Genomic DNA, 21,866 nt, shown 5'->3' with positions numbered 1-21,866 from the left:
CCAACCAGAGCCAGGGTAGGGTGTGCCTGAACTGTTGACCCTGGGAGCGTTGGCAGGGATTGGCGGAGATTTACAATTCACTACCCAGTCATTTGCCAGGCACTAAGAGACAGGGAGCCAAAGATACTTCATCGAGGAGGGGTCCGAGGGGTCAGACAAGATGGTAGTCTCGTGGATCCTGTGGCTAAAAGGCATCTAGTAGCGGACTAAGGGCCAACGGTGCCGGACTGGTGAACTGTATCAGCCCAACGTCGTACTCCGGAGATAATAACTGTATTCTGTTATTGTAATATTGGGAATATCCATGCCCCTTTGGATTCTGCAGCCGTGGGACAAACGGGCGGAAAAAACAGCATGCTGAGGTGGGATGTGCAGGAGGGAAGGGAAAACGTGTGGAAGAAGGGGGAGAAAAACCAAAAAACACAAAAAAAGGGCGGCCCGAGGCATCAAGCCAGGGATCTCTCGTGTTTTCCCAACTCCTCCCGGTTCCTGCATTTTCCCCTCGCGCATGTCTCATTCTAACTTCCGGAAAATATCCGAGTCGCCTCCATCGTACGAAATTATCTGAGACCTTGTTCCTAACTTCCTGTCTCCAGTCTTTTTACATTTTTCCCTCGTTAGTTTAATTGCTTGCTCCAGCGTGGGAGCGCACTTTGGGTGTCTAGATGAGTCCACGTCAGAATCCGAGATGAGAATGAGACGCCACGAGACTGGATGCAGTTAATTGCATCTCGTTAAACGAGCGAGATGCAATTAATGCCAATTTCGCAATCTCAGTAAGATTATCTTTGTCCCCCACCCGACTGGAAATCGCCCACACACCGGTTTCAGTCGATCAACGAGTCCTATGCAAGAACCGGGCGGATTTCTTCAAGTCCCGAAGCCTTCCAGTTGATAAGCTGATAACCTCGCTAGATCCCCGCAAAGGGATGATCGCAACTTGGGATGAAGTCATTCTCAGTCTTCTCTCGGGGATGATGTTCAACCTCCGTGTCGCTCATTTCTTGTTCCTGACTTGGTCGGTGGAGCCGCTCGGTCCCCTGGCCACTAAGAGAGGGACAAGGCCTACAAGTTTAATTGCGGTGTACCAAGGAAATTGGTCACAAAGAGGAGGGGGGGGGATAACCGACGACTACTACGGTGTAAAGAGAAAACGTGGGAAAAGCTCCGAGAAACGCCGCCGCCATCGGCCTGCAGTGTGACCAAGTCCGCTGCTGAACTGCTGAATACAGGAACTGCGCTCTCTTGACTTTCCAAAATGGAAGGTCGGCGCTACCATCGCCAAATGGTGCCCTATCAAATATAGACCAATGTGCCCCAGAGCAGGAATTTTCGGTGGCGTCCGAAACTAGCGCAGGTGTCTCTCGCTCTGATTGCTGACTTGCACCCTGCGATCAGTCATCCATCGGCTTGTGGAGATGGACTCAACGGAGGCCTAAGCTAAATGGCATTAACACGAACGGATTTTGTACGGAGTACGGAAGCCAAGAAGTCTTTGACCACTGTGGATTGTGAGACCTCGTCCACTGTCTAAGGCGCTGTCTTACCTCTGCTTAGAAGGCTCATCTTATCTATTTACAGTAACATCTTCGCTATATATGGATGTTTAAAGACTAACAACGGGTGAATGCTTGGAATTGGGATGCGATCGACCAACACCTGTTGGAGTTATGGTCGATGGACTCCAAGCCTGAAAATTGTGGTCAAACGATCCGGTCCGAGGCTCCCAAAGCCGCACTAGACTACCCGAGCATTCTAGTCGTCATGGCTATTGTCCACACAATCCACGGAACCAGAAGCAATAGTACTATCTCTTGAGTTTCCTGAACAGGAATGGCATACAGCGTTCCCAAAATATCTCCTAAAGTCTTGCTGCCACTCAGAGCAACTATTATTGGTACAATTGCTTGGCCCCCAAAGTAGTATGGAACTATGGATATCGCCATCCAGTGGATTGATTCACACCCGTCGTTCTCATGACGAACCGGCTTGTTGCCAGTGCGCACTTGCCACCGGATGTCTAATTATATACTATCACTTCAAGCATTCTGCGGACCAAAATATTGTGCTCCAAACTCAAAGAAAGGCCGGTACCCAGCAAAGATTATCATTTTCCACTTTATTGTACCCAGGTCACCGTCTTGGTTTGCAGCCACTCGTCGTACCCGGAAGTCCCGCCGAATCGGCCGAATCCGCTGCTCTTCCATCCTCCGTGTGGTAGTACGGGCTCGTCATGTATAGTTAACGAGTTAATGTGAACAGCACTAGACCACGTTAAGAATGGCGATGGTTAGTGAATCATTTCCAAGATGAATGTGTACCGAAAAATATCCGGCTTCAAGTGCGAGACAACTCACCCAGACTCGATCTGCTTGGCTACCTTGAGTCCTCGGAACAAGTTGTTCGTGAAGACTGCGGACGTAAGCCCGTACTCAGTGTCATTGGCCAACGCAATAGCGTCGTCATCGTTGTCGACTGTGATTAGGGAAACAGTTGGACCAAATGATTCGGTGGAATACAGATCCATATCCTTGGTAACGTTGCCGATGACCAAAGGTCGCATGCTGTTAGTGCACGATTCATGGGCGTTTGCGTCACCAAAAACAACATCGGCCCCTTTGGCCAGCGCATCTGTCACCAAGCTCTTGTTTTTCTGGACCCCAGCGGATGCCACAAGCACTGGCGCTGCCGCATGCCGACCAAATATCTTCTCTGATGCCTCGACCAGCAATTGACGGAATTGCGGCGCGACAGATCGCTCTACAACAATACGCTCGGTGGACATGCAGACTTGACCAGACTAACACTCGGATTAGTATCTTTGAGTCACCCGGAAAGGAATGATATCGTACATGCATGAAAGCCCCAAGGGCGCAACACGTGGCGGCCTTCTCTAGGTTGGCATCGTCCAAAACAATGACAGATGCTTTCCCCCCAAGTTCGAGAAGTATTGGTTTCACGTATTTGCCGGCTATGGAAGCGACGATTCCGCCAATAGCCGTACTTCCCGTGAAGCTTATCTTGCGTACAGCAGGGTGTGCAATGAGAGCCGTGGTAACAGCTGCTGCGTCCGATCTCTGATGATAAAGCACGTTGAGGCATCCTGCGGGAAGACCAGCCTCCCGGAAGATATCGCCAATCGCCCAGAAACACCTTGGCGACAATTCAGAGCCCTTCAAAATAGCCGTGTTGCCTGCTGCGAGGGGCAGCGCTACGGATCGCGTACCAAGGATGTACGGTGCGTTCCTGAGACCGTTAATGAGCATTTACCGTTGGCGACAAGTTTGACTTTTTTCATGGGGGAAAGCATACCAGGGCGCAATCCCCAAGATTACCCCATATGGTTCCTTGAAAACCATCGCGCATTCGCCATCTTCCGACACAGAGGGCACAGATCCTTCAATCGAAGGAATCCTGGCCGCGAAATCTTTGATAAAGCTAACACCCAACATGAAGGTCTTCTCCACGAAGGGCCTTGCGGCGCCCGTTTCTTCCATTTGGTATCCAATCAGCTCCTCCTTTCGGGACAGCATAATATCCGAGGCCCTTGTCAAGATGTCTCTGCGATCATATGGTTTCGTTCTGCTCCACGCAGGAAACGCAGCCTTGGCGGCTGCGGCGGCACGATTGGCATGGTCGATCGTCACACTGGCGCAATGTTCGATCACCTCACCATTTGCAGGGTTGCGCACCTCGAATACCGTATCCGTGATGATTGACTCATTATTGATGATGAGTGGGATGGTGCTTCTGCCACCATTCGTGTCGGTCGAACCCATGATTTTATCTTTTCTGGTTTTCGCTCAAAGTTAAACAAAAAAAAAAAAAAAAAAAATAGGTAGATAGATTCAACGGCCAGTGGTCTGAGTCTGGGGAAGGCCGCCTACAGAATATAACTATGGAGTTCGAGGATCACGAGAGAGAGCAGAGGATGCGAAGGGGTTAATGAAGAGAGGATGGGAAGAAGGAGGCGGGGGAGGGAGACAAAGAAACGGTCGAGGGATCTACATGCATGGTGGATGGCGCGACGTTCAGAACCGTTTTAGTCCTCGCAGAGACGTCTGTCTTGGGAAGTGAGGGGAGCCAATCTCGGTAGTTACTTCTCCCCGAGGTGCCATCCACCCCAGTAGGGTCCATGGGCGACGGCAAGGGAGGCAAGCGAATCTGGATCCGGTTCGAGAGCTAGTCTATGTACTTGGCAGGCTGGCACGTTTCGCTAAGGCTTACTATTTCGCAGGGGTACGAGCAACTTGCGATTCGCGACAGAAGTTCCAAATCCCCTCGTCGAGAGTCGAGGGAGGGAGAGTTCTGATCGTCGGCCATGCGCGACATGATTCGGTATTCCGGATGCCAAGTCGAGTCAGTAGTGCGGGATTTCCCCTCCAGTCGGTTCTCCTTCTCCACTCGGGACGTTATAAGGTTGACAGGCGAAACACGAAAACACCGGGACTACTGGCTCAGGGGTGGACTTACTTGGACGACCATCTTGGAGTAAATGGAATCCCTCCAGCGGGCTACAGCTACATGCATGATATGCCTGTGCTCTACAGTATAGAGGAGCGCCTTCGATCGTTGAGAACGGCCTCCCTCGCGTCGTTGCCACTGGGACCGCCACGCCGCTCCATGCCGTGGATGCCTGAACCCTAAGGTTGCCACATCCTTGGGTCGGCTCCAAACAGAGTTATGTTGAGTAACTACTAAACTTACTCAAGTGATTACCCTGCCAATGGTGGAATGGTTTATTTCTCCGCTCCCCAATTATCGCCAATAATTCTCATCGGGTGGCTTGTCTGATCTAATGAGTTCGAGATCCCCGGAACCATTCTCGGACAAAATCCAATAGTGGGTAATAATGGGTAATACTAGTATGTAATATTGACTATTGACTCTATATGAGATGCAGAGAAGTGAGGTTGGCATTGCCAGAGGATATCAAGAAACAGCAAATCGAAACCGTGAACACCACCCATGCATGCTCCGAAGAGCCAAGAACCAAGACGCAGACAATTTTTTCTTAGATCCAACCCCCAAAAAAACCATGAACAATAATAGCGAGTCCCAAACTCTAATAATCCTGAACAGTGCGCCGGCTAATAGACCTGTTGTGCCCCTGAATTGGATATCCCATCGAAACGCCTAATGTCGGCCTCCCGATGCGGATATCCTCTATCTTTTGATTCATTTCCCAGCCCAGATCTTGGTCTCCGAGATGGATTTCCCTAGATCTGCGAAAGGACAGGCCGAGGCCGCCGAAGGTGCGCAGCTGCTGGCAATACTGGAGCGATCGTCATCACTCGAGCTGGTGGACGCGCTGCTATCCCCCAGGATCTTCTTCTCGCCGACGTAGCCCTCCTTGTCGTCGGTCGGGATCGTGGATATCTCGTCGGCATATTCCTCGCCGTCGCGGATTCGCCACCTGGCGATGAGATCGTTCTGGATCCAGATGATTTTGCTGATGGCTCGCACCAGAGCCACTTTGCGGTGAAGGGAAAGGTGGGGATGCGACATCAACGCTTCGGTGAAGATGTCTTGGATAAAACCCAGACAGGCCCCCATGTGGATATATTCGATGTTGAGGGGGTGCATCCGCTCCGAGGCCGTGTGCATGATTCTATTTGAGCCAAGTCAGTCTCCCTTACGAGTCTGATCGGTTGTCAAAGGGATGGGGGGGGGGGTTTGCAGAACTCACCCTACTTTGTCCAGGTAACGCCAGAATTCCATCTGTGTCGGGTCGGAGCAGAGCTTGGTCAGGTACCATCGTAGGAACATCTTCCGTCGCATGATCTGAGGGCTCTCCTCCGAGAAGAAGTCCTCGATCGGTTCCTCGTTGGCAGTGTCACGGGTGATGAAGGCGCGGGCCGTGATATCCTGTTCCAGAAGCTTCTTATACACGATGTTGACAATGGCCGGTATCAACGCTTTGATGTACTTGGAACCCGTCGTGAGGGCCTCGACGTCGGCTGGAATACAACAGTTAGGTCAAAAGATTCGTCTGGTGCATGGCCGGCGAGGGGAAATTACCTGCATTGAAGTCCAAGAAGTCGCGAAGGTAGTTGATGCGCGCCTCCAGTCTGGTGTACAAAGCCTTCCGACTGACATGCTTTATGGGGCGATTGGTTCCCAGGAGTTCCTCCATGACTACTAGATTGGGACTGGGGGTTGATCGAAGAACGGACGATGAGATAAGCCGAAGAGATTGATCGGATCGCGAGTTACGAACCACTGGGGTTTCTGTTTAATTGATGGAACAAGAGAAGATGGAAAGATGATGGAAGAATCGAGAATTCCAGAGAACAGTGAGATTTGGTCAGAGGCATGGCATGGTTATATAGATCGCTGACCCGGGGGGGCAGGCGGGACGGAAAGAGAGGAAAAGGGCCCCTACCCAGCCATGTGCAGGATCTAGGAAAACATGATCCGGATGGAGACTGATGGACCAAAAGAATTATCTCAAGGGAATCGAGCGGTTTCAGGCTAGGCAACGATGGAGACCTCGCCTAACACGAAGCAGATGGTCCGACCAGACAGGAGGACAGAGAGATCCCGAGACTTGGCGATATTCGATGGTCACAATACCCAACGGGCAGTGGTCTGATGTGACAGAGCGACACAAGGAGCTGCAAGGCTTCTTAAACCGCGGCCTCTGATTGCTCGGATGCGAATAACGGTGCTGATGACACACGTGGTGCCGTGGGGCAGTCCGACGTGGCCGGCCGAATCGAACGGAGGACAATTATGGACTATTGAGCATCGATTATCGAGCATCGGCTCAATAATAATGGATCCTCTTTGTTTCGTCGAATGACGTGCATTCCGACGCTGGCAGTCCTTCCGTAATATGGTGGAGCAACTACGGAGTCAGTAGTACGGAGTAGGACGCATGCAATTCACGACCTTTTTGTTTTGTTTTTTTCGAGTTTGATTTATCTTATTTTATTTTACTTTATTCTATCTTTTCTCTCGCTGCTGATTATCAACCTGGTTCCCGCATTTCTGCACTAAGGGGGGAAAGTATACGGAGTACTAAAAAAGACGCGAAAAAAGGGGGAATCCAACAAAAAAAAAAGGATCCGCAACGGTTTCGGGGCCGATAACCGACCGAATCTACGGAAGAAACACAGGAAGAGTAAGCTGCTTCTGATCCTCTTCGTATTCTCTCCCGGTGGCATATGCCAGATGCATAATTTATTTTGGTTGATTGGATGTGATGTAATTGATTAACTCCTGCATGGCCTGACAGGAATAGATTAAACTCCTGCCCAGAAGAGAAAGCACGGCCGAGGGAGAGAAAAAGAGGGAGAGGCGACAGGAGGGAAGAGACGCCAGAGACGATGTTAGGCGACACACGCAGTAAGCGCCAGACCCTGAGGTCACGCGAGCGATTCAACTCATCGAATCCTGCACTCTTCTTCGTCATTCCTTCGCTACTAATCCTTAATCACCAGCTCCCGAGGCCCGAATTATGAAATAAGAATTAACTCACGATCATAATCTCATGGATTATTGATCATAAAAAAAATTGACTCGATCGTCTGATCACGGACCATCTCGCATGTGGATTCCTCTCGCGGTGGTTTGATTTCTTTCTACTAGTCCGTCGCTTTCCGCCATGACCTGCCCTGCCACAGTGGCCTGATTCTGGCGTGAAACCGGTTTCCCTGGTCCTTTCCCCCAACCGTCTTATTATCATTTTGACCCCTTTCATTGGCTCTTTCCTGATTCATGAACATGGATCGATATCCGGAGTGTTGAACTACTGATTCGGAATCGGGACGAGACGTCTGCCGACGATAACTAAAGATGTTGGGTCAGTAATGATCGACACTGGACCATCATGAATTCTCGGGAAATGCAGGAGCGCCCCGACCGTTCGCAACTTCGCACATCGTCCATATTGCCTCTTGCTGACAACCCCGGCAGTGAGCATTAAGCCCTGCAGCTGCACCCAGGATAGTTCTCGGATCATCAATGCTTAGGGTGGCCTCATCCTGAACGACCACTCCGGTTTGCCGATCAACCGATCCCGACATTCATCACCGAGGGGAAACGGGCAGTAGTAGCCCCCAAAGCAAACAAATTGGCTTCAACTTCATGAGTCCCTAATGGAGCAGGAGGGGTCGCTTAATGAATCAAAATTGCTCTATGATCCATCTGGGAAATAATGGGGTACCGAGTTTGATCGAAGGATTAGTCTCTGCTGGATTAATCAAACCCTCTAGCGGCGACGGTTGTGTCACGCCGCTACAAGTGTCGACTGTCGAGTGTCGGCTTTCCACTCGCTGTCAATACCAGTACCATAGAATAATTAGCATGACGGACAAGCTCCAGAGTGACCCAGACTGGCAGACAGACCCGATTATCTCCACCGACCGTCATCGGGATCCACTGACGGACGGCATATGCAATGGATTCGGAATCGAGCCAACGGAGGAGTTCGTGGCCTCCCGACTACTGCAAATATCCTACGATATCTGCAGAACTAGTGATCATGGCAGGGTTAGCACGTCCAAAACCCACACCTAGCGGAGCTATATGAGGCCATCATATAGATCGGTATATCTATCGTCTCCGTCCCCGTCCTCCTCAATTCTGATCTATCAATCCTCTCCTCCGTGTGCATCGATATTCGATCTAAGCAGGACGGTGGATCTGATCGACTTGTCGTATCGGGATTTAGGAGAAGGTTAGCCCGCGGACCTTCCCATGTCTGTCTGGGAACTCGGAGGGGGAGGGGGGGGGGTCCGGATGGGTGTCTCTTCTCTTGAAGCTCCTTTGCCAAGTCTGGGTCTGCCGGACTCGGAAGAGTATCGTTTTTTTCCGACTGGACCGGATGCTTTTCCTAGAGAATGGCCTTGCTATGTCCGCCTGCCGTAGATCCCAATGTGCACAGCTTATCACCTACTCGGTCGAGATCACATCGCTCCTAACTTTCCTGGCCAGACGTGACGGCACTTGCAGCGAATGCAGTGACATGGCTAGCCTTCTGCACAATTCCCCAGTTCGATTGGCTCCACAATGGGTATGAGTCTCATCTTGTCTCGCCCGAAACAGATTGAGCCCACGTTGGCTGCCCTCTGAACTACCCGGCTACCAGTCCTTACTCCGTACTATTACAATCTACTGTAAACGTAAATTGACTCATGGCTTGGCTTTATCCGGAACCTTTGGATGTTTCATCACTGCTATAATTCGTAGGGCAGAGGGCTCATCATCGGACATGGAACTACTCAGGTACACCGTACACAGTATGTTCATCCGATCATCCACACCATGCAGCACCAGGGGATCCTGTGTAATTAGACACATTCCACATCGTGCTGCACCATTGAGATCTGCATGACACCGTGGGTTTCAGTGCCTGTCGAGCATTCCTGTGGAGCTTGCACAACTCGACGATGAGGATCTAGGTCCGAGTGGGTCACGTGACCGGCGCCGGATGCGGGCGTCTCCTGCCTCGCCTCAACTCTTCTTCGCCTCTTCCTTTTTTTTTTTTTTTTTTTTTTTTTTGCCCTTTCATCTCTCGACGCATCGGGGAGACTCTTCTCGGTGGGTCACTTCCGAAAGCAGAAATGACAGCTGAAAGCCAGCATGCGAATTCCGTTCATCGATCCCATCGACGCTGTCTGCTACGGGTTATGGCGGGAGACAATATCGATGGATAACTGTCCATTCTATGGCGGAATCATCACCCGATCTGTAGTCAAGACAACGTTATGAACCGAACAACCAATTCAATTATCCTGAAAGTAGCAGACGCTGCATTGCCACCGTCTTCGCCGATCAAATGACGGGATGGTTATGGCACGGGAGGCGGTCCCGTTGGGTTTACTCTTACCCCGGATTGAAATCAACGATCCATAGATCCAGATACATCAAGGTCGTGGGATTCTCGAATTGCTGAGGAGCTTAAACTGAACTCTGCGCTCGTCAGGGTGATCTCATTCTACAATGCAACCTCGCTAGTGTGAATTGGGTCAAGCTCGTGGTGGCTGCCTCGACGATTGTGGGAAAGGAGAGAATCAGAGAAAGAGAGACAAACCGACAGAAAGACACCACTGCATTGTTCCATTGTGTCCATTGTTCCCCGCAGGTCTTGTTCTCCCACGTTGCTTCTGTTTTCGGCGCGGCTACGTCGATGCTTCGTCGGGTGGTTGCCCAAATTGATAATCGACGCCTCTGAAAGCAGCCTGTTTCGTGCTTCTCCTGCATCCGGCCAATTTGATCCCAGTAGGCGCATACTTCACTACTTATACGGCGGTGATTTCCATTCTATTAGACGCATAATTTTGTCAACATCATTCTTCATTCTCCAGCCTCCAGGTTATTCCCTTTGAGCTACTTGTGTTTTCGGAATGCTGTCCAAAATCTCGCTCAAGGCACTTGCGCTGTCTTTGCTAGCAGTCAGTGCACAGGCTGGCCGAGTGTAAGTTTTCCTACAGGAAATGGAAATCCTACCATGCCTATCACACGCTGACTGTTTCTCAAGTCGCTTGCAATCCCGCGCTCCCTCCTTCGACTTCCATGCTGACAAGGTGCGCGGTGTCAACCTCGGAGGTTGGCTCGTGTTGGAACCCTGGATTACACCTTCAATCTTTGATGCGGCCGGTGATGCTGCCGTTGACGAATGGACCTTGACCGAAGTCCTTGGCAAGGATGAGGCCAAGGCTCGGCTTTCGGAGCACTGGGGCTCTTTCGTTTCACAGGACGATTTTGCGCGCATGGCTGCAGCGGGACTGAACCATGTTCGAATTCCCATCGGATATTGGGCCGTGGCGCCAATCGATGGAGAACCGTTTGTCGACGGTCAGTTGGAATATCTCGACAACGCAATCTCTTGGGCCAGAGCTACTGGTCTGAAAGTCTTGGTTGATCTGCATGGAGGTTAGTATATCAATTCCGGGGCGGATAAAACACCCTAGGAAGCTGTTCTGAGGCACCGTAACGTTGCTAACAACGGGACCAGCAACGGGCTCCCAAAATGGCTTTGACAACAGCGGACGTAAAGGTCCTATCAATTGGCAGCAAGGAGACAATGTTCAAAAGACCCTTGAGGCCATCGACATCTTGGCCGAACGTTATGCCCCGGAGGATGATGTTGTGAGCTCTATCGAAGCCATCAACGAGCCCAACGTGCCCGGCGGTGTGGACGAGGCCGGCTTAAAGGATTACTATGACGAAGTGTTTGACAAAGTCCGCGAGTACAACGCGAACACCGTAGTGGTCTTTGGCGATGGTTTCCTGCCCGTGGAAAGCTGGAATGACTTCGGCGTTGGCGACGAAAACACGGCAATTGACTCCCACCACTACCACATGTTCGACCTCGGGCTCCTAGCTCAAGATATCAACGGCCACATCAACAGCATTTGTCAATATGCGCACCAGCACCTGCTTGCGTCTAACCGGGCTGTTTTTGTGGGGGAGTGGACCGGCGCTCTGACTGACTGCACCAAGTACCTCAACGGAAAGGGTGTTCTCACTCGATACGACGGCACCTTTGCCTCGGACACCAAGCTGGGTGACTGCTCCAATAAGTATCAGGGCTCTGTGGCGGATCTTCCCGCGGAGGATCAGGAAAACATCCGACGCTTTATCGAGGCCCAACTGGACGCCTACGAGCTCAAGTCGGGCTGGCTGTTCTGGACCTGGAAGACCGAAGGCGCACCCGGATGGGACATGTCGGATCTGCTTGAGCACGGAGTTTTCCCTGAGCCTCTCACGGACAGAAAATACCCGAAGCAGTGTGCCTAAGCATTGGGCGTGCTTTGGAACGTACTTGTGACGACTCGTAATCCTTCTCTTCGTTCCTTTTCTCACTTCTTCCCATACGTCATATAATCCCTTTTCGTCTTCTATTTCCTTCTTCTTCTGTTCTTACTGATGAGCAATCGGCTTGTCTTTTTATCAGCAACAGTCTTTAGTTCCTAATCATTATCATTCATACCGAAAGCATAGTTCGTAGCATGGGACATTTCGTATCGCAATATTCGGGATAAATCGTTAATACTAGCAACTTGAGACTCAATACTCAAGGCGTACGTGATCGATATTACAAAGGTATCGGTATCGAGGGGAGAAAAAGACGCGGAGTGATGTAAATAAAAAGTTAAATCGTGTCTGAGGGGGTATCTAAGAGATATGTATCTGAAATTATTGAATAAAAAGAGGGGGAAAGAAACAGAAAAAGAGAAATAGAGAGAAATCAGAGGGAAGAAAACGGGAAGACAACAATGGCACCCGCCTCTACACATGATTCCGCCACGCATCCCAATTCCCCGAGGCCAGAAGCTGGGCCCACTGCGCATCATTGAACGACTCCATCCCTCCGGTCGTCATCTGCGTTACGTCGGGGGCGCTTGGATCCTGGGTGGGCGCAAAATCCCACGCCGAGGGCATGGGCATCGAGCCCTCCGATCCGGTTGAGTCGAGGGGCGTCACGATCCCCGTCGCCGGGTATCCTCCTCGGCCTTGATACGCCATGTTGATGTACGGACCAGACGCCATGTCCATGTCTTCGATGGATGACGGCGCCATCGAAGTGCTTGGTTCCAGTGGATGGGTGGTACTGGAAGGGCGGGGATGTGGGTGTTGTTGGTGTTGGTGTTGATGCGGGTGCGGATGCTGCTGGCGCTGGTGCTGTGGGCCATTCTGCATAGCTGCGAGTTGAGGGTGCCCGTTCAGAGAGGGGTGGTTTATCGTCACTCCTGGGTCTTCGGGAATGGTGGCGTTGCTGTTGTTGTGCGTGGTGGAGGTGCTGTTTGTGCTGGCGTCGGTGAACTCGGGCGATAGCTCCATGCCGAGGGGTGTGTCTCTTGGGGCGCCTCGTCCGCCTCCGCAGATGCCCGTCGGGGCAATGTTATTCACTGCCGGCGGGATATACATGTCATTAGGGATGGGGCAAGAAGAGAGGGAAGCGGGGTTGAAGGGAGGGGGGCGTTGTTTTTGTCGACTGGGCAGGTTTGAGGGCGGACGGGCGGAGGCTTGACGGGAGTTGTTTGAGGAGGATGGCGAATCTCCTTCTTCGGGGGCAGGCGTCGCCCGTGAATTGGGGCAGATGGATCTTAGAGGTTGGGTGTCTGGTGCGGTTTCTTCGTCTGAGTGCTGGATTTTGGGCTCATTGTTAGTTTATTTAGATAAAAAGAAAAAATGAAACAAACCAAAAGAGTGGTGGGCTCGTTTGGTAGGAGACATGAGGCGCTTACCGTACGACTCGGTGCGCGGCGAATATTTTTCGATGGTCGAGGTCGGATGTCATCAATCGCGGTGCCCTCGATGTCGACGTCCAGCTGGACCAGGAAGGACTCGGTTAAGGGGTTCTTCTGCTTCAGTGCGCCTAGAGCGGAGAAGAGGAATTGTAGAGAGGATCGGGCGGCAGAGTCATCGGAACGAGACTTGAGGTATTGTATAAACACTCGCGCTGCGATATAGACGCAGAATGCCATGAATGGATTCATCTAGGATCGATTAGCTGGGTGGCTGGTCGTCATTTGATCACACCGAAAATGAGCCAGCTTACAATTGTCAAATCCATGTGGCTGATCATCTTCATGATGTTGGAGATTTGGTCCGCGGCAACTATGCACCTGCGTTTACTCTCGGTGGCGATTTGTTCGGAAATTTTGTTCTTCTCCGCCTTGAAGATGGCAGCCTGGTGAAGACATATCGTCGAGGTGTGGATCGCCATGTTACAGAAGATCACATTCGGATCAGCTACACCCGCGGGCAGGCGAAGATGATTTGGCATTGCCAGAGCAAAATGGAGCAGAATGTTATCGTGAGACCGATGTCGCTGCCAGAACAGCCCGTTCAGATCATGCTCGTTGTCATGTGAATCGGGACGATGCAGATGGGTGAGATTTCGGCCAAAGAGGTATGCCATGAAAACAACGCTCCCGAACGGCGAAAGCGTGGGGATACAATCGCCACTCGCTATGTCGCTGACGCTTGCAGTCTGCTGCGGCTGGCCTTTAACAAAAGCTTCTTCGCTGGCGGGTAGATTGGTCGTGATCTATGGGTTATTTGGTTAATGCATTCCTGTGGGGAGTGGGAAATAAAGGTGAAGGGAACCAACTCACATCTCGGTCATCAAATAATATAGGCCATCCAGTTCCGACGCTGGCGTACCTGTCAACGCAGTACGTCATCCAAAAGACCCGTCGTCGCTCCTCCTTTTCCGTCCAATCCCTGGCCGCCGGGAGTGACTGTTTCATGCCGTGACCGAGGCCATCTATCCGGTTCAAACCCAGCATGAGTGACAATCGCGAGGCTTTCCCAACGCTGAGCCAAGCTCGGGGGAAGCACATCATTCTAAACTCGTAGGTACCGATAAGTAGCCATGTCTGACAGCATGCCAAGGACAAGACACCCTCTCCAAGACCTTTCATCTCCTCCAATTCGGCGTATTTGCGGGCTCGCTGATAGAATAGCTCATGAAGGTTATGATACTTGTCACTGACTGATGCGGCATGACTCCAAGTGATGTATTGCAAACACACCGGGGGTCGAACATTTGGGGCCAGGTCCATGGCCGCCAAATGCCTCGGTCGGTGTAGAATGGGGAGCGCGGGGTGGATTTTCTCGAAATAGATTTGGTTTCTGTCATATCATGAGAAACCGATATTATTCTGAAGAGGTCAATCCGGACTTGAGACATACAGTTCATCAATAACTTCCCGGGCCGGGAGAGGCTCTTCCAGCCCCAGACTTATCATGTCCCATGCGAAGTTATGGGAATCGCGTATGGGCGGCGGTAGATACATTTGTCCCGGAAGAGGTTGATTCCCCGTCGCTTCAGGAGGCGAAATAGGTGCACTCGTGCTATTTGACAGAGAGGTCGACTCGGGTATGCCTGTCAGCTCATTCTGAGCCGGGGCGCTGAAGTCGTTCGTCTGGGGTGGAGGGGCGCCCCCTTCTTGGGTTCTGAGTAAGGTCTCGACCTGGGCTATTCAGATTGAACACAGCGCGGTCAGTATGCAATCATGCAACAGAGATCGAGATGAATGGAATTAACTCACCTAGCCGTGCCTCCAACTGCTTCACATAACCCCGTTTCGGACCACTTTTTTTTCGGACTTCATCGTAGGCGCATTCATGCCCCAATCGTGCGCAGGTTCCGCAGCTGGGTTTTTTGCCGTCGCATCTTAGTTTCCTCCTCCTGCAGACGACGCATGCGATGCGTTTCGGGCGGGGAACGTAGAACCCATCGACATCGCTGTGACCCGCCGCCGCATCGAGATTCATCGAAGTATCATGCTGGGGATGCAACGCAGAATTGTTATTGGAAGTTTGTTGCGACTGTTCGTCGTAGAATTCCGCCATGGTGTAAAGAAAAATATGGTCAAAAGGCAGGCGATCGCAGGTGATGAGACGTAATATTTCGAGGTGGGACCGGACGCTGGGTGGGAATGTAGTCTTGAGAGGCCTAGAGGTGCCAGACCTCGATCACGAGAAGAGTCAAATCGGCAGTCAACATTTGCCAAGAGGATACGAAAGGGACAAAGGCAGCACCCAAGCGTGGATGAAAGAGCACAGGGGTGGATGGACGATGAGAGAAGATGTCGGAAAGCGCATCGTATACGCTGATCGGCCGACGGTCGTCGGCAGCGCCACCGAAAACCCCAAGTCACGTTGACGGCCCAGACCCGTTTGGGTTTGCCGCCTTCATGATATTTCATCAGCCAGATCGAGTTCCTCCATCTAGAGTGACTACGCATCGTGCATTATTTCAGAGTGCCGGTGAGTATGACCTATATTCTAACCCCATATAATACAGTAACAACGCCACGGACGGACGGACGGAGAGAATGGAACCAAGACCAGAAAAGCAGAGCGGCAGGCTATTGACATGTAGGAGTCGCTCTCAGACAGACACACACTCTCTCATACTCAACAAGCCCCAAGACAATGAGAAACATCTTCTAGAAATAGTACAAGATAAGCTCACATTCCTCATCTCCGTGCACGTCTCAGGCTAAAACAAATGACAAGAAATCTTTGGAGAAGCATCGTGGCAAGCAAGAAGTATACAGATTAGGAATCGGACGCAGAGAAGAAAATGACACGAGAGAAAAGATGGCACTTGTGTCACCTTTAGCTGTAACCTCTGCGGCGCTTGCCCTGGTTGCGCACTCGGGGAACAACCACGTTCTTGTTGACCTTCCACTTCGGCCGCGTTTTCCAGCCAGATTTCGCCTGCGATGCCAGTTAGTAGACTGCCAGTAAAACTATTCGAGAACAAAGATACGTACCGGAAGACCCCAAGGGCTCTTCGGATCCACGTTACCCTTCGATTTACCACGTCCACCACCGTGAGGGTGGTCAGCTGCGTTCATCGCAAGACCACGGACGGTGGGGCGGATGTTCAGCCAGCGAGATCGTCCAGCCTTTCCGATCTGGGTATACTGGTAGTTCGGGTTGCTGGCAACTCCAACAGTCGCGCAGCAGTCCTTGTGGATTAGACGGACCTCACCACTCTGAAGTCGTAGCGTGATGTGCGTAGCAAGGCGCTCCTTCTTTTGCATCTCCCGCTGCGACACACGCACACGCTTGGTCTCGGTGCCCTCCTCTGGCGTCTCCTCCTGTGCCTGGTTGGGCGAGTTGGTACCCTTGGCGATCACCGTGGCGAAGGTACCCGCGCTTCGGCACAACTGGCCACCCTTGCCCGGCTTCAATCCGACATTGAAAATCGACGTACCGACGGGGATCATGTGCAACGGCAAGCAGTTGCCTCGCCACGCAGTTCGGGCGGCCAGCACACCGGGATCCACGGCACCGCCCATGCTGTCCCACAAATCTTGCGGGATACCCGACATGTAGCTCTGCACAACATCCCCGGCTCTCATACCCTCAGCAGCCAAAATATAGCTCAGCTGCTTGGTTTCTTGGCTGCGGACAAGGGCAATGTGAGCACTCCGTCCCGGGTCATGTTCGATGCGTTCCACCAGATGTGGTCCGGGGGCAGCCCGTCCGAAGTCCACCACTCGGATTCGGCGCTTGTGACCACCACCACGATGCCGAATCGTCACTCGTCCGGTGTTGTTACGACCACCTTTGGCATGGCCTCGTTTCGGGAATGTCAACTTCTGGACCGGGCGTCCCTTCCAGAGGTGATCGTTAACGGGCCTCCGCAAATGTCGGACACCGGGCGTGCGGGGGGTGTAGGTTCGGAGGAGCACACCGGTATTGTCACGGGTAGGCGGAGGGGCAAAGGCAATGCTAGGATCGAAGGTCGCACTCGGAGGTTCATCGGCGGAGGGTGCCTCTTTTTCCGTAATCACCGTCGAGTAGGCCCGAGACGAGACGGAGGACAAACATCTGAAGGGAAGACGAAGGCCGGTCAAGGCCAGGCGAGGTTGAAGCATGATGAATCAGTGAGATGCCGAAAGGATTCTGAGATCAATTGACCGGTGTCCGTTGTCCAGACACAGCGCAGCACACTGCAAGATCAAGGACGGAAGAATGCGAAAGGATACGGTCGTTTACTGCTGAATCATGCTGGACGAAACCAAACACAAGGGAATTGGGATATAGAGGTCGACTGAAGAGCAAACCAGATAGTCCCCCTATAGCACAACCGGCCCGATTGGAGAGGTGGTGTGGTCGAAATACGGCGGCGAATGTCTGCACCGACTTGGGACTTGGACGCTCTCCGAACGAAAATGTCTTTGGGTCTGCAGTCCGGCGGTGGCTCGTGCCCAGTCACATGACATGGGAACAACACCGCCACATGCTGACAATGTGGCGCAGGGGTCCAGGTCACGGGATGGCGCGACACGGCAACACGTCCCGGCGATACGCAAAAGCGTAAAAGGGCCGAGGCGTTGCGGGGGCAACGGCGCCGCTTCTGTGTTTTGGGCGACCGTGAAGCCACGCGCTTTCCTTCTCTCTCTCTCGGGCGCGACGGCGTCTCTCACCAACTCATCCTCAGGCATCCATTACCACCCCCTCTCTTTCCCGTGACAGTACCGATACTTTCTCTCTCCCGCACTTTAGCAGGGAGTTCCGGTGCTCTGTATGTACTGATACCTTCCCCCTTGGTGATTCCCGTATCTTCCCTTCTTTCCCCCCTTTCCTTTCCTCTTCTCAGCCTCCTCTTCCCTTTTCTCCTTCCACCTTCTCGGCCGCTGCGTTCCTCTCCACCACCCCATTTTATCAGAGTACATAATCTTAATCACGAACTGTCCATATCTGCCCTGTTTCTTGTTGCTGTGTCTTGCAGATACATCACATCATCGGTGTACAGCCGTTAATAATCCGCGAATCCACGCGCCTTGACCGGAGTTGTGCTGTGGGGCATCATTTTCCAGCTTGGCTAAATTTCCACGCTAAGACTAGGGCCAAACATCGCCTTTGCCCTGTCAAGTTTACACCTTTCCCTCCACCCAACCTCCATCATCAATCCTCTGTTTCCTCCAGGCCAGCCCGCCCTTTTCCCCCCCAGATTCACCACCTCATCCATCCTCAACCGGCTGTATCTCGCGTGTTTTTGTTTATACTCATCGATCGACACGTGCAGCATTACTTTCTGTACAAAATTTTCTATTACAGCGGTGACTCGCGCGCCCGGAAACTTACGTGATTCGGGTCTTTTCACGGTCCGGCCTTCAACGTCAACAAACTCATATATGCCCTTATTTTAAAGCCTCTCCACCCCAGATTCCTGTGAAATACCGGCCATTCCTGCCTCGGCAACCTTGCATAGTCATAGTACCTTGTTTGGGGTTGGACAAGAATTCACGCGTGGTACGTGCATCGTCACTTTCCTGGCCTTTAGGTATTTTGGACTCCACTGGAGTAATTTCCTGTGGAATGCTGACAAGACGGCGAGCACAGTAACTCTAGTGTCCTCTTTTATCTCTTCCTTTCCACCTATCCCTTTTACCCTTCTTTTAATATCATGCCTCCGGTAAGCCGTTCTTGACTCTGGGGAGAAAATCAGACGCGTCAGACTTCGGACGACTCCGTCCGTTCCTGTCGACCCGACGGCCGTTGAATTAACAAGTAAGCAGGCTCGGAGTCTTCGTACGCGGGGTACGATGAACGAGAACGACGAGAACGGGCCCCAAACGCGTCTGACGCGGGCCAAGGCCGCTGCCATGTCGGCAGGAGATGCCCCGGCTGCCAACGCCACGAAGAAACCCCTTCAGACCAAGAAAGCTGCCACCTCCACGACCGGCGGAGTCCCCAGAAAACGCGCTGCCCTCGGCGATGTGAGCAATGTCAACAAGGCCGACAGTGGTGAGACCAAGGAAGCGAAGAAGCCCGCCGGCAGCAAGGTCGGATTGACGTCGAAGGCCGGCGGCGTTCAGAAACTCAGTCGCACCAACACCACCCGTACTGCCATGGGCGCCAAGGACGCGAACTCCAAGAAGCCTGCCGTCGACGCGAAACGCCCGGGTAGCGGATCAGGAATCGGTAGCGCACAGAAGAAGCGGCCGGCCAGCGAAAAGTCGATACCGGAGAAGGCCCTGCAGCAGGAAGAACCCCCACGCAAGAGAGTCGATGTCGAGAAGCTCGAGGCCAAGAAGGCCGCCCCGGAGAAGGCATCGACTGTGAAGGGAAAGGTCCAGGTCACCGACGAGGTCGTGGAGAAGACCGACGCGAACTACGAAGTGGAGGACCTGGACGAGGAAGACCGCGACGACCCTTTGATGGCAGCCGAGTACGTTGTCGAGATTTTCGAATACATGAGACAGCTCGAACTGGAAACGCTACCCAACCCCGACTACATCGAGCACCAGCCTGATCTCGAGTGGAAGATGCGCGGCATTCTCGTCGACTGGCTCATCGAGGTTCACACGCGTTTCCGTCTTCTGCCCGAAACTCTCTTCCTCGCCGTCAACCTCATCGATCGGTTCCTGTCGGCCGAGGTTGTGGCCCTGGATCGCCTGCAGCTAGTCGGTGTGGCTGCCATGTTCATCGCTTCCAAGTATGAGGAAGTCCTCTCACCTCACGTTGCCAACTTCAGCCACGTCGCCGACGAGACCTTCACGGACAAGGAGATCCTCGATGCCGAACGTCACATCTTGGCCACCCTCGAATACAACATGAGCTTTCCCAACCCGATGAACTTCCTACGTCGCATCTCGAAGGCCGACAACTACGACATCCAGACGCGTACTCTTGGCAAATATCTGATGGAGATCAGCCTTCTGGACCACCGTTTCATGCAGTACCCTCAGAGTCACGTGTCGGCGGCTGCTATGTACCTCGCTCGTCTGATCCTGGAGCGCGGCCCTTGGGTAAGTCTTTCGTGCTGCTGTGTTCCGATTATGGACGTTTGATGATCTAACATTTTTGCTTTAGGACCCCACTCTCGCTCACTATGCTGGATACGATGAAGAAGAAATCGAGCCCGTCTTCCACCTAATGATCGATTACCTCCACCGTCCAGTCTGCCACGAAGCCTTCTTCAAGAAGTACGCCAGCAAGAAGTTCCTCAAGGGTAAGTGCCGGCTGCTCAGACTTTTATACCTCTTTTCCCGCTAACTGCTGTGCTGCAGCTTCTATCCTTACGCGGCAATGGGCCAAGAAGTACCATCACCACTATATCGACAGCTCCCTCTCCGAACCTTACAACTACATCAAGGATCATGAGTAAATGGTCACGACTCGGTTTTTGACGGCAATCTGCCCAAGACGGCGTCCGTGGCAAGGTTACTCAGAAGGAGTTGATTGATTCCATATGTTGGCATTTCTTCGTTTGTGATGGTATAAGGCACACCTCTTGCATATGTTTACGACGGCATTTTTCCATTTCAGTTGCGGACGTTGGCATTGTTCAATTCTTCTAGGGGCGTCAAGGCGCGCTTCTCATGTTCTTTCGTGATTTTTCATTTGCTTTCCCTTCTCGTTTTTATTCTCGTTTACCTTTTTTCCTCTTCTTTTTGGTAATGTCCGGACTGCATTACATCTTTTTCTTCTCTCCAATTTCTTGTTCTCTGTTCTTACTTCAGGCGTCGGATTCTCCATGGTCGGAAATTCTATTTGCAGTTCTCATTTTTGGCTTTTCACTCTGCTTCTACGAAACACATTTCTCGACCCAAGGGGGTTGCTTCTGATTGCGTTTCGTTTCCCATACTCACGACCAACTCCACGCTGTTCCATGTCTGGGATCATGGCTTCTGGAGTAAAAGATGTCGCACAGCCTGTTTCTTAATGACCCATGATGCTTGAAAGCGTGTTGAGGATGATAACTCGCCGGCCAGCGGGTTATCAATGTTCGGATTAGTCTACTAGCAAGGATAGAGCGAAAGGCTTATTGTAATGTGCTTTTTAGGGAGATTAATTTACCACTGAGACTTTTCAGCCTGTTCTGTTCTGACTGCTTGACCGGACTTGTGTGTAGTTCTCGAGGTGTCGCGGTGTCAGCTGAGCCGAGGTTACGCCCGGTGTACTTCCCGGCCCAACTCTCCATACTTTTCCCTCTTTGCATTCTCTCTCCCAGAACAACAGTCATGGCCTCCCACGAATCTGCCTGTCCTTTTTGTAGCATCGCAAACGCGTATCCCCCTATGGCACTCTCCGCCTTCCTCAATCAATCCCATCCAACATCCCCGGCTCCATCACCCTTACCCTCAAACCCAGAGCCCCAAGCGCATCTCATCCTATCTACTAAACATGTCCTTGCATTCCTCGACATCATGCCTCTCACAAAAGGTCACATCCTTGTCGTACCGAGAGAACACCATGTGAAATTAGCAGACGTGGGTGTCAGAGTTAGTCGAGCAGTATGTTCTATTATATATCTTTCTCCCCCTCGCGGTTCTCTCTCTCTCTTTTTTTCTTTTTTTTTGTTTGGGGGGGGGGGGGGGGGGGGGGGGGGGGGGGGGGGGGGGGGGGGGGGGGGGGGGGGGGGGGGGGGGGGGGGG

General features: G+C 52.2%; 6 protein-coding genes across 6 annotated transcripts; 2 read left to right on the top strand and 4 right to left on the bottom strand.

The window, feature by feature from the left end:
* Positions 1-2,119: 2,119 nt before the first annotated feature.
* On the bottom strand, positions 2,120-3,779 carry KD926_003792 (aldehyde dehydrogenase; the record flags this gene model as incomplete). The annotated part of the gene is made up of 4 exons (XM_053097691.1): positions 2,120-2,264; positions 2,358-2,800; positions 2,853-3,246; positions 3,313-3,779. The coding sequence occupies 4 exons, from the start codon at positions 3,777-3,779 to the stop codon at positions 2,120-2,122; spliced, it is 1,449 nt and encodes a 482-aa protein (XP_052958243.1).
* Positions 3,780-5,178: 1,399 nt separating this feature from the next.
* On the bottom strand, positions 5,179-6,136 carry KD926_003791 (protoglobin family protein; the record flags this gene model as incomplete). Its single annotated transcript, XM_053097690.1, has 3 exons — positions 5,179-5,611; positions 5,690-5,960; positions 6,022-6,136. The coding sequence occupies 3 exons, from the start codon at positions 6,134-6,136 to the stop codon at positions 5,179-5,181; spliced, it is 819 nt and encodes a 272-aa protein (XP_052958242.1).
* A 4,216-nt stretch (positions 6,137-10,352) lies between these two features.
* On the top strand, positions 10,353-11,748 carry exg1 (glucan 1,3-beta-glucosidase; the record flags this gene model as incomplete). The annotated part of the gene is made up of 3 exons (XM_053097689.1): positions 10,353-10,423; positions 10,487-10,881; positions 10,964-11,748. 3 exons carry the CDS (start codon positions 10,353-10,355, stop codon positions 11,746-11,748), a joined length of 1,251 nt encoding a protein of 416 aa, XP_052958241.1.
* Positions 11,749-12,240: 492 nt separating this feature from the next.
* KD926_003789 (putative C6 transcription factor Prf) lies at positions 12,241-15,315 on the bottom strand (the record flags this gene model as incomplete). Its single annotated transcript, XM_053097688.1, has 6 exons — positions 12,241-13,098; positions 13,155-13,451; positions 13,514-14,005; positions 14,073-14,592; positions 14,653-14,938; positions 15,012-15,315. 6 exons carry the CDS (start codon positions 15,313-15,315, stop codon positions 12,241-12,243), a joined length of 2,757 nt encoding a protein of 918 aa, XP_052958240.1.
* A 771-nt stretch (positions 15,316-16,086) lies between these two features.
* KD926_003788 (mitochondrial 54S ribosomal protein uL2m) lies at positions 16,087-17,357 on the bottom strand (the record flags this gene model as incomplete). The annotated part of the gene is made up of 2 exons (XM_053097687.1): positions 16,087-16,188; positions 16,245-17,357. 2 exons carry the CDS (start codon positions 17,355-17,357, stop codon positions 16,087-16,089), a joined length of 1,215 nt encoding a protein of 404 aa, XP_052958239.1.
* A 255-nt stretch (positions 17,358-17,612) lies between these two features.
* KD926_003787 (B-type cyclin nimE) lies at positions 17,613-20,596 on the top strand (the record flags this gene model as incomplete). The annotated part of the gene is made up of 5 exons (XM_053097685.1): positions 17,613-17,679; positions 17,743-18,007; positions 18,935-20,237; positions 20,302-20,440; positions 20,499-20,596. 5 exons carry the CDS (start codon positions 17,613-17,615, stop codon positions 20,594-20,596), a joined length of 1,872 nt encoding a protein of 623 aa, XP_052958238.1.
* Positions 20,597-21,866: the final 1,270 nt, after the last annotated feature.

Source organism: Aspergillus affinis (assembly GCF_023601865.1).
Source record: "Aspergillus affinis strain CMG 70 chromosome Unknown NODE_19_length_383810_cov_86_361570, whole genome shotgun sequence".
NCBI classification, from domain to species: Eukaryota; Fungi; Ascomycota; class Eurotiomycetes; order Eurotiales; family Aspergillaceae; genus Aspergillus; species Aspergillus affinis.
Note: the sequence above shows the minus strand (reverse complement) of the source record. Positions and strands in the feature narration are given on the sequence as shown.